This window comes from Callithrix jacchus, chromosome 12 (genome assembly GCF_049354715.1).
Source record: "Callithrix jacchus isolate 240 chromosome 12, calJac240_pri, whole genome shotgun sequence".
Classification (NCBI taxonomy): domain Eukaryota; kingdom Metazoa; phylum Chordata; class Mammalia; order Primates; family Cebidae; genus Callithrix; species Callithrix jacchus.
In genome coordinates this window covers 96,317,965-96,330,165 of record NC_133513.1, presented here as the reverse complement: position 1 = coordinate 96,330,165, position 12,201 = coordinate 96,317,965, and the positions used below count along the sequence as shown (strand labels likewise).

The 12,201-nt window shown below is 41.8% G+C and overlaps 1 protein-coding gene across 1 annotated transcript in view; it reads left to right on the top strand.

Annotated features, from left to right (window-relative positions):
• Window positions 1–12,201, top strand: part of PCGF6 (polycomb group ring finger 6) — a 42,858-nt gene that overhangs the window by 10,609 nt on the left and 20,048 nt on the right. The window contains exon 7 of the mRNA XM_002756569.5: window positions 5,889–5,916. Coding sequence (XP_002756615.1) covers window positions 5,889–5,916 — 28 coding nt within the window. The remainder of the gene's footprint in view (window positions 1–5,888; window positions 5,917–12,201) is intronic.

The following is a 12,201-nucleotide window of genomic DNA, read 5'->3' as shown; positions in this document are numbered from 1 at the left end:
AGGAGATCTGGATTTAAGTCCCAGCTCTGCTGTTTTCTAGCTTTGAACAAATTGCTTTTTGTTTTGTAACCTTGAACAAATTGCTTTTTGTTTATTCATAAGGTTTATGTGTGTGTATATATATTATATGTATGTGTGTGTGAGTGTGTGTGTATGTATGTATGTGTGTGTGTGTGTGTATGTATATGTATATATATATATATATATATATATATATATATATATATATATATTTTTTTTTTTTTTTTTTTTTTTTCCTGAGAGAGAGTCTTGCTCTTTTGCCCAGGCTGGAGTTCAGTGGCATGAACTTGGCTCTCTGCAACTTCCACCTCCCAGGTTCAAGCAGTTCTCCTCCCTCAGCCTCCCAAGTAGCTGGGATTACAGGCGTGTACCACCAGGCCCAGCTAATTTTTTTTTTTTTTTTAATGTTTTTAGTAGAGATGGCGTTTCACCCTGTTTGGCCAGGCTGATCTCGAACTCCTGACCTTGTGATCCGCCCGCCTCAGCCTCCCAAAGTGCTGGGATTACACACGTGAGCCACGTTGCCCTGCCTCATAAGGCCTGCTCTGTAAATAAAAATTGAACCTTAGAAATTGTTGATTATGATGGGTATTTAGTGTATCTCATAATATAGTTTTTTATCTTTTTTCTTCTTCCTTGAGACAGGGTCTTGCTCTGCTGCCCAGGCTGGATTGCAGTGGCACGATCTTGGCTTACTGCAGCCTCTGCCTGCTAGACTCAGGCAATCCTCTCGACTCAGATTCCTGAGCAGCTGGAACTATAGGCACACACTGTCATGCCCAGATAATTTTTTTTAACCATGGTCTTGAACTCCTGGCTCAGACAATCTGCCTTCCTTGGCTTCCCAAAGCAATGGGATTACAGGCATGAGCCACTGCACCTGGCCCTAAGATTTTATTACATGGAAAAATCATTTGTGTTACCACAAAATTAGGCTATTGGGGAAGCTGTTTTCATGACAGGATGAGGAGTTTTAGTCTCATGAAAGCACAGGGTCAGCTGGGTGCGGTGGCTCAAGCCTGTAATCCCAGCACTTTGGGAGGCCGAGGTGGGTGGATCACGAGGTCAAGAGATTGAGACCACCCTGGTCAACATGGTGAAACCCCATCTCTACTAGAAATACAAAAAATTAGCTGGCATGGTGGCGCGTGCCTGAAATCCCAGCTACTCAGGAGGCTGAGACAGGAAAATTGCCTGAACCCAGGAGGCGGAGGTTGCGGTGAGCCAAGATCACGCCATTGCACTCCAGCCTGGGTAGCAAGAGCGAAACTCCGTCTCAAAAAAAAAAAAAAGCACAGGGGCAAATTTGGTTCAGCTGTTGACCCTGCTTGACTTGGAGGAGGAAAACAACTGAGGTGGGTTCAGCCTCTGCACAGTAATCTTTCAGTTGCTAGAATATGAAATTAGATTTCTCCCCTAAATTGGGTATGCTTTTTTTTTTTTTTTTGAGACAGAATTTTGCTCTTGTTGCCCAGGCTAGAGTTTAGTGGCAAGATCTTCAGCTCACTGCAACCTCAGCCTCCCGAGTAGCTGGGATTACAGGCACATGCCACCATGCCCGGCTACATTTTTGTATTTTCAGTAGAGATGGGGTTTCATCATGTTGGCCAGGCTGGTCTCAAACTCCTTACCTCAGGTAATCTGGCAGCCCTGGCCTCCCAAATCCTGCCAGGATCACAGGCGTGAGCCACCGTGCCCAGCCGGGTATGCATGTTTTATGATCTTAAGACAATCTCTTATCCTTTTTGTTCTATAGTGTCTATGTATAAAGTAGATTATAAAAAGAAATAACCTAAGACCGGCACTATGGTATGTAGAAAGAGTATAGGTTTTAAAGACTAACTCAGGGTAGATAACCCTTGCGATGTAACTTCTCTGATCTGATCATCAGTTTCTGTATTTCTAAACTGGAGGTTACAATAGCAACTCAAAGGATTGTTGATGTTCTTAAGTCTAAATTATTATCAATACGAGTATTGAAGTAATGCAGAGTCCTTCAAAAATAAAGGTTAAAGTGGTCCATGGTGCTATAATAAATATATATGCACACCAAAGAAAATGGACTCTTACAAGATGTGTGATACAGCAAAAATTTAATGCAATTTTAAGCTCAATGATGTTTAGTAAACCCGAGAGGTAGTATCCTACTATATGCGGGTCCTCTATTGTGTTCAGTCAGCTTTAAACTAAGGTATAACGACAATGGTAAAAGTTTGAAAATGTGTCATGTGTAATGGAGGGAACAAAAATATTTCATTTGGAAGTAAAGGAATGATAAGTCCCCCAAATTAGTTTAAAATCTTTAAAGGGTTACCAAATAAAAGAAAAATTGGTCTGATTCACAGTACCAGAAAGCAAAACTATGACTACTAGGTATAGTATGTTTGATTAAGTGGAAGCAAGTACTTTTTTTTTGAGATGGGGTCTGGCTTTGTCACCCAGGCTGAAGTGCAATGGCATGATCTTGGCTCACTGCAACCTCTGCTTCCCAGTTTCAAGCGACTCTTCTGCCTCATCCTCCCAAGGAGCTAGGATTATAGGCATTCCCCAACACGCCTAATTTTTTTTTTTTTTTTAATCACTGAGGAAAATGTTCTGCTGAATTTTTTTTTTTTGGAAATGGAGTTTTGCTCTTGTCCCAACTGGAGTGCGATGGCACGATCTCTGCTCACTGCAACCTCTGCCTCCAGGGTTCGAGCGATTGTCCTGCCTCAGCCTACCAAGTAGCTGGGATTACAGGCATGCATCACCACGCCTGGCTAATTTGTATTTTTAGTAGAGATGGGGTTTCTCTGTGTTGGTCAGGCTGGCTTCAAACTCCTGACCTCTGGTGATCCGCCTGTCTGGGCCTCCCAAAGCGCTGATGCCTGGCTAATTTTTGCATTTTTGGTGAAGATGGGGTTTCACCTTGTTGACTAGGCTGATCTCAAAACTCCTGACCTCAAGTGATCCACCCACCTCGGCTTCTCAGAGTCCTGGAATTACAGACGTGATCCACTGCACCTGCCTGCAAGCAAGTAACTTCTAACAAAGTAACCCACAAATGAAATTGCTGACTTGTCATTTAAACTGTCTTTAAATATTCAGACAGAAGCCGATGCCCATGTACCATGTAGTCTACAGAGATAATTCTTATAATGAATGGGATATTTTATAACTCTTTTTTTTAATCTTTAATTTTTGCCCTGTCACCTATGTGATATAACTCTTATGATTATATGATAATAGGCCGGGCACGGTGGCTCACGCCTATAATCCCGGCACTTTGGGAGGCCAAGGCGGGTGGATCATGAGGTTGAGAGATCGAGACAATCTTGGTCAACATGGTGAAACCCCGTCTCTACTAAAAATACAAAAAAAATTAGCTGGGCATGGTGGCTCATGCCTGTAGTCCAGCTACTTGGGAGGCTGAGGCAGGAGAATTGCTTGAACCCAGGAGGTTGCAGTGATCTGAGATCGTGCCATTGCACTCCAGCCTGGGTAACAAGAGTGAAACTCCGTCTCAAAAAAAAAAATTATATGATAATTTGATATTTTATGTGTATATTTTATATTTGTATGTACATTAATGGATTTACAGTCTATATTTATGTATTAATATAATTTTATATAAAATAATATTTATAGGTATATATTTATAATATATAAATTATATTTCTGTATCTATCATATATATTTTTTCTTATAAAGAGTACTTTGGAGGCTGGGTGTGGTGGCTCACACCTGTAATTCCAGCATTTGGGGAGACTAAGGCAGGAGGATGGCTTGAGGCCAGGCGTTTGAGACCAGCCTGGCCAACATAGTGAGACCCTATCTCAAAAACAATTTTTTTTTAAAGATTAGTCGTGTGGCTGGGCATGGTGGCTCATGCCTGTAATCCAAGCACTTTGGAGGCCAAGGTGGGTGGATCACCTGAGGTCAGGAGTTCAAGACCAGCCTGACCAACATGGTGAAACCCCGTCTTTAAAAAAAATTAGATATGCATGGTGGCACATATCTGTACTCTCAGCTACTCAGGTAGGCTAAGGCAAGAAGTTCACTTAAGCCCAGAAGGTTGAGGCTGCAGTGAGCCACTACACTCCAGCCTGGGTGATAGAGCAAGACCCTATCTCTTTTTTTTTTTTTTTTGAGATGGAGTTTCACTCTTGTTACCCAGGCTGGAGTGCAATGGCGCGATCTCGGCTCACTGTAACCTCCGCCTCCTGGGTTCAGGCAATTCTCCTGCCTCAGCCTCCTGAGTAGCTGGGATTACAGGCACGCGCCACCATGCGCAGCTAATTTTTTTGTATTTTTAGTAGAGATGGGGTTTCACCATGTTGACCAGGATGGTCTCGATCTCTTGACCTTGTGATCCACCCGCCTCGGCCTCCCAGAGTGCTGGGATTACAGGCGTGGACCCTATCTCTTAAAGAAAAAGAAGGAAAAAAAAGAATACTTTGGAGACCATGTGATTGTGAACTTGTCTATTCTTCACAACATAAAGAAGAAAGAACATTGTCTTTGATATTAGGCACACCTAAGTTTGAATTTCAGTTTTGTTACCTACCATCTGTGTGTGACCCAAAGCAAGTTATTAAACCTCTCTGAGCAGGCTGGGTGCGATGGCTCAAGCCTGTAATCCCAATACTTTGGGAGGCCGAGGCTGGTGGATCACAACGTCAAGAGATCGAGACCATCCAGGTCAGCATGGTGAAACCCCGTCTCTACTAAAGATACAAAAAATTAGCTGGGCATAGTGGCGCGTGCCTGTAATTCCAACTACTCAGGAGGCTGAGGCAGGAGAATTGCCTGAACCCAGGAGGCGGAGGTTGCAGTGAGCCGAGATCATGCCATTGCACTCCAGCCTGGGTAACAAGAGCAAAACTCCGTCTCAAAAAAAAAAAACAAAACCTCTCTGAGCTTAGTTTTTTTTGTTTTCATCTGTAGAATAAGGGTACTAATACCTGATTTACAAGGCTGTTGTAGGGACTAAATGAAAAACATGCATAATATATGAAAACCTAATTCAATGCCTGGTACATAGTACATTCTCAACAAAAAGTTAGATCCCCTTGTCTCCCTCATGGCTTAAAAGTAATTGATTTAACCAAGAAATCTCTAGACTTCTAGGTGAAAAGACAAATTGAGTGAAAATTATGGCCAGGTAATTATGCTGCAAGAAAAGCAATAGGAAGCATAGCAGCCTTCTTGTAAGAATTCTTATATTTTAAAGGTTACTATATAGAGAAAAATCACATTAATTATGATTAAAAGAAAAACAAACATGAAACTAGATTTTAAGCTGTAAATTGTTAGGATGCCAAATGGGGGATTGGGAGGTATCTAATATACTTTTTCCTGGAGATCTATTGTACAGCATGGTGACTATAGTTAATAATGTAATATATACTTGAAAATTGTTAAGAGTAGATCCTAAATGTTCTCACTATAGCAAAGTAAATATATGAGCTGATGAATATGTTAATTTGCTTGATTTAATTAGTTTACAGTGTATTTATATATGTATATATGTATATATATATCAAAACCTATAGATATACACAATTTTAATATGTCTATTATCTCTTAATAAAGCTGGAGGAAATAAATAAGTAAATCCTCATGTTTTCCATCAGAAAAAGAATATACTTTTAGCTTCTGAAATTAAGTATAAAGTAGTGTAAAATACTGGATAAAACTGCCTTTGCCTTAACCACTAGGTGGCAGAAATGACAATTACATTTGTTTATTTCATAAAATTTTAGGTGACTTTTAAAATTACAATGAATTGATGTTTCTCAGATATTTATCTATGTTATTTTATGTTGTATGATTAAACATATAGGTTAAAGTATTAAATATTGATTAATTTTGCTCTCATTTTTCAGTGCTAATGAAGGCACGGGACATTTTAAGGTATTTTACTTTTTTTTCCATTCATTTTACAAGAGGACTGTGTAGCACACAATTTTAAGTCAGATTAGCAACCAAATAGAGACTGTATAAATAAGTTATTTAAATATGAAGTACATTTAGTAATATTTTAATAGATTTATGAGTAAAAGAGTTATTAAGTAGGGATTTGTTCATTAAGAACAGTAGTCTAAGAAAAATTAAGTTAATACTTTTTAAAACTAAAACAAAATGCTGTCTTAATTTGGTGATAAAAAATATCTCAGTGTTTTTTGCATAGTTGGCATTTAGAGTTAAATATGAACTTTAAATTTTTATTTGCATGTAACATTTTTTGCTCAAGTTAACTTGTCCTAACTTGTTACTTAAATTATTCACTGAAATGTTAGAGGTAAGAATGAACTCCTTTATAACATATATAAAAGTTCAAAGTTGTTTTAAAGACTCCAGAATCACAGGCACCAGTGTATACCTTGTTGCTACTATAGTATGAGTCATCAGGAAAAGGTAACTTTTAAAAGGGGTAAATCAGACCTTATAATTACTTGGGATCATACTGGTTTTTTTTTTTGTTTGTTTGTTTTTTTGAGACGGAGTCTCAGTCTGTGGCTGTGCTGGAGTGCAGTGGTGCAATCTTGGCTCACTGCAACCTCCGCCTCCTGGGTTCAAGGGATTCTTCTGCGTCCGTCTCCCGAGTAGCTGGGACTATAGGTGTGAACCACCACGCCCTGCTGATATTTGTGTTTTTAGTAGAGATGGGGTTTCATCATGTTGACCAGGATGGTCTCAATCTCTTGACTTTGTGATCCAACTGCCCCAGCCTACCAAAGTGCTGGGATTACAGACGTAAGCCACCTTGCCCAGCCAGGGACTGTAAATTTTTAAGGAATAGGTGACTTTGATCTGTTTAGATTTTCAGTGACTTTGTCAAGAGTCAGTACTGAAAGTTTGGTGAATTATACCTGGTTGGATATACTGTATTATTTTATGAGCACACTAGCTCAGAGACATGAATTAAAGCCTAGGAATAGATAGGTACTTCTCTGGATGAAGCATATTATGCATGTGTCTCAGAGATCGATGTGATAGAGGGAATGCAGAATACAGTTTAAGTCCCCATAATTTTTTTTTTTGAGCTGGTGTCTCCCTCTGTCCCCCAGGCTGGAGTGCAGTGACACAATCTCAGCTCACTGCAACTTCCACCTTCTGGGTTCCCTGCCTTAGCCTCACGAGTAGCTGGTATTAGAGGCATGTACTACCATGCCCAGCTCATTTTGTATTTTTAGTAGAGATGGGATTTCACCATGTTGGCCAGGCTGGTCTCAAACTCCTGACCTTAGGTGACCTGCCCACCTGGGCCTCCCAAAGTGCTGGGATTACAGACACGAGCCACTGCACCCAAATATAAATCCCTATGATTTTTGATAGCATTGAACCTCTTCTCAGTTGTAAAACATCAAACTGGTGGTGTTTAGCTTTAGGAAATTGTCTCATAGCCATGTCATGGGTGGGATAGTGGTAGATATGTTTTTATATGGTTCAAGCACAGGAATGTATGCTACTAGTGTTCCTTGAAGACATCTGTTTAATAACCTATAGTAGTCAGACAAACAGTTTTAAAACCTCATGACAAAAGAACTAGAGAATGAATTGAAATATTAGGCCAGCTTTGGTGGCTCACATCTGTAATCATAGCACTTTGGGAGGCCAGTATAGGATTGCTTGGAGCCAGGAGTTCAAGACCAACCTGGGCAACATAGTAATACCCTGTCTTTATAAAAAATAAAAGCATTAGCTCTGCATGGTGGCATGGGCCTGTAGTCCCTGCCACTCAGGAGGCTAAGGTGATAGGATCCCATGAGCCTGGGATATTAAGGCTACAGTGAGCTGTGATTGTGTCACTACAGTCCAGCCTAGGTGACAGAATGAGACTCCGTTTAAAAAAAAAGGAAAGAAAAAGTCTTTGTCTACTGCTTCCTCAAAAGCACATGTGCAACCCAGAATATTTATATAGTTGTGATTCTCACACATCAAAAACCATGATGGCAGCACAACGTTGAAGTGTTCTTGCCAAAACATACAAGAAGGAGATTATGCTTCTAAATTACTAATTTACAAGAACTACAGGGGACAAAGAGATGTATTCAATGACACTGTAGGAATATAATAAGCCAAATCAAGATAGTGGAAAATTACATGGCAACCAATTCTGTTTCTTCAGCCAGTAAATTAAAAAGGAAAGAGGTGAAGAATAAACCTACAGGTGAAACCTATTATAATTCAAGGACATATACATTAATTTGGTGTGTATGGCCAGGCACTGTGGCTGATGCCTGTAATCCTAGCACTTTGGGAGGCCGAGGTGGACAGATGAGAAGGTCAGGAGATCGAGACCATCCTGGGCAACATGATGAAACCCCGTCTCCACTAAAAATACAAAAATTAGCCAGGTATGGTGATGCATGCCTGTAGTACCAGCCACTCAGGAGGCTGTGGCAGGGTAATTGAACCCGGGAGGCAGAGGCTGCAGTGAGCTGAGATTGCACCACTGCACTCCAGCCTGGGTGATAGGCTCCATCTCAAAAAAAAAAAAAAAAAAACAAGAACAAAAACTGGCAGTTCACGGTGGCTCATGCCTATAATCCCAGTATTTTGGGAGGCTAAGCTGGGCGGATCACCTAAGGTCAGGAGTTCAAGACAAGCCTGGCCAACATGGTAAAACCCTGTCTCTACTAAAAATATAAAAAATTAGCTGGGCATAGTGATGGGTGCTTGTAATCCCAGCTACTCAGGAAGCTAGGCAGAAGAATCACTTGAGTCCCAGAGGCAGAGGTAACAGTGAACCATTGCACTCCAGCCTGGGCAACAAGAACGAAACTCTGTCTCAAAAAATATATATATATGTATATGTTTATATTAGAATTTTTGTTTGAGCCCATCACTGGTTATCTTTTTTTCATGAAATTTTTTAGTTTTCTCTTTTATTAATGACAGCCCTATAAAACAATAAAATCATTTTCTACTAAGTTAAAGAAATTGGGGCCAGGAGCAATGGCTCACACCTGTAATCCCAGCACTTCGGGAGGCCAAGGTGGGCAGATCACCTGAGGTCAGGAGTTTGAGACCAGCCTGGGCAACATGGCAAAACCCCATTGCTACATGGAAAGAGAAAAAAAAGAAAGTACAAAAATTTGCTGGGCATGTTGGTGTGCACGTATAGTCCCAGCTACTCAGGAGGCTAAAGTGGGAGATGTCTTGAGCCCAGGAGCCCAGGAGGCAGAGGTTGCAATGAAATGAGATTGTGCCACTGATCTCCAGCCTGGGCAACAGAGCCAGACCCTGTCTCAAAAAAAAAAGGGGGTGGACGGGTACATGGCTCAAGCCTATAATTCCAGCACTTTGGGGATCACCTGAGGTCGGGAATTCAAGACCAGCCTGACCAACATGGAAAAACCCCATATATACTAAAAATACAAAAAATTAGTCAGGCATGGTTGTGCACGCTTGTAATCCCAGCTACTTGGGAGGCTGAGGCAGGAGAATTGCTTGAACCTGGGAGTCGGAGGTTGCGGTTAGCTGAGATCACGCCATTGCACTCCAGCCTGGGCAATAAGAGCAAAACTTTGTCTCAAAAAAAAATTAAAAATCTGAATACTTTCATAAGTTTTCTGATAATCATGTTATAGTTATATAGGAAAATCCCTTTTTCTAAGAAGATAACTGCTGGTATATTTAGGGTAAAATATTTTAGTGTCTGCAAATAACTGTCAGGTGATCAAAGAAAAAAATATATGCATATATACAAACACATAGGAAGAGATAAAACAAATATAGAAATATATTAACAGACTGGACCTGGTGGTTCATGCCTGTAGTCCCAGCACTTTGGGTGGTCGAGGCAGGAGGATTATTTGAGCCTAGGAGTTTGAGACCAGCTTGGGCAATGTAGGGAGAACACATCTCTAGTAGAAGAAGAAAGAAAAAGAAATATATTAATAATGTGTATCTCCCCAGGTTTAGGTGATCCTCCCACCTCAGCCTCCTGAGTAGCTGGGACTACAGGTGTGCACCACCACACACAGCCAATTTTTTTATAGAGATGGGTTTTGCCATGTTGGGCAGGCTGGTCTCGAACTTCTGACTTCAAGTGATCTGCTTGTCTCGGCCTCCCAAAGTGCTGGGATTATAGGTGTGAGCCACCTCGCCCAGCTCTGTAGTGCATTTTTTTGGGGTGGGTTGGGGACAGAGTCTCACTCTGCTGCCCAGGCTCTGGAGTGCAGTGGTGCAATATTGGCTCACTGCAACCCCCACCTCGAGGGTTCAAGCGATTTTCCTGCCTCAGCTTTCCAAGTAGCTGAAATTACAGGCATGTGCCACCCACCTGGCTAATTCTTGTATTTTTAGTAGAGATGGGATTTCAGCATGTTGGCCGGGCTGGTCTTGAACTCCTGACCTCAAGTGATCTGCTCACCTCGGCCTCCCAAAGTGCTGGCACGGTGTGAGCCACTGTGTCTGTCCTGTATTGCCTTTTTAAAATGCCTTGGTCCAGGTGCAATGGCTCATGCCTGTAATCCCAGCACTTTGGGAGGCTGGGGCGGGCCAATCACGAAGTCAGAAGAGTTAGAGACCAGTCCAGCCAACATGGTGAAACCCCATCTCTACTAAAAATACAAAAATTAGCTGAGCGTGGTGGTGGGTGCCTGTAATCCCAGCTACTCAGGAGGCTGAGGCAGAAGAATTGCTTGAACCTGGGAGGCAGAGTTTGCAATGAGCTGAGATCATGCCACTGCATTCCAGCCTGAGCAACAGAGCAAGACCCTATGTCAAAATAAAATAAAATAAAATGTCTTAGGTCAGGATCCAAATAAAGTTCACACATGGTCATTGGTTGATAGATCTTTAACTATAAGTTTGCCATGGTCTTGTCTTTTTTTTGAGACGGAGCCTTGCACTGTCGCCCAGGCTATAGTGCTGTGGCACAGTCTCAGCTCACTGCAATCTCTGTCTCCTGGGTTCAAGCAATTATCCTGCTTCAGCCTCCCGAATAGCTGGGACTATAGGTGTGCACCACCAAGCCCAGCTAATTTTTTTTGTATTTTTAGTGGAGACAGGGTTTCACCATATTAGCCAGGATGGTCTCAATCTCCTGACCTTGTGTTCTGCCTGCCTCAGCCTCCCAAAGTGCTGGGATTGCAGGTGTGAGCCACCACGCCCAACCTCTTTTTTTATGAGACAGAGTCTTTCTGTTACCCAGACTGGAGTGCAGTGGCTTGGCTCACTGCAACCTTCACCACCTGGGTTCAAGCAATTATCTTGCCTCAGCCTTCCAAGTAGCTGGGATTACAGGTGCCTGCCACCACACCTGGTTAATTTTTATATTTTAGTAGAGACAGGGTTTCACTATGTTGGCCAGGCTGGTCTCGAACTCCCAACCTCAAGTGATCTGCTGCCCACCTTGGCTTCCCAAAGTGCTGGGATTGCAGTCGTGAGCCACTGCACCCAGCCCTAAATTTTTCATTTCTTTTTTTTTTTTTGAGACAGAGTCTTGCTTTGTCACCAGGTACCAGGCTGGAGTGCAGTGGCGCAATTTTGGCTCACTGCAACCTCTGCCTCCCAGGTTCAAGCAATTCTCCTGCCTCAGGAGAGGCAGCTGGGACTACAGTCGTGTGTCACCTCGCCCAGCTAATTTTTGTATTTTAGAAGAGATGGGGTTTCACCATGTTGGCCAGGATGGTCTCGATCTCTTGACCTCGTGATCTGCCTGCCTCAGCCTCCCAAAGTGCTGGGATTAAAGGTGTGAGCCACCGCACCCGGTCTCATTTCTTTTTTCTTGAGATTCATCTTTGACAAAACTGAATCACTTGGCCTGTAACATTTGTATAGATTAAGTTTTGATGTTGCATTTCTGTATAATTTGACATGTTCTTCTGTCTTCTCTCTTTCTCATAAACTGGGAGTTAAATATGAGTATTAGTCAGACAGGTTTGATTGGGAGGAGGAAAAATACATCATAGGTGATGAAGTTTTCATCTGTTAGGAGGCATATAATATCTGTGTTTCTTTGTAATGTTAGCAGCCATTGATGCTCATCTAAGTTCGTAGATTTACTAGGGGTTGAATAATGATGCCATCATTCCTTTTACTTGTTGAAATAGTTCTATAAAAAGAAACTTCTCTTTGTCTACTTGGTTACCAAGTGGTACAGTTTATATAGAAAAGATAGGAAGGCAGGGCACAGTAGCTCACACTTGTAATACCAGCACTTTGGGAGGCCCAGGTGGGTGGATC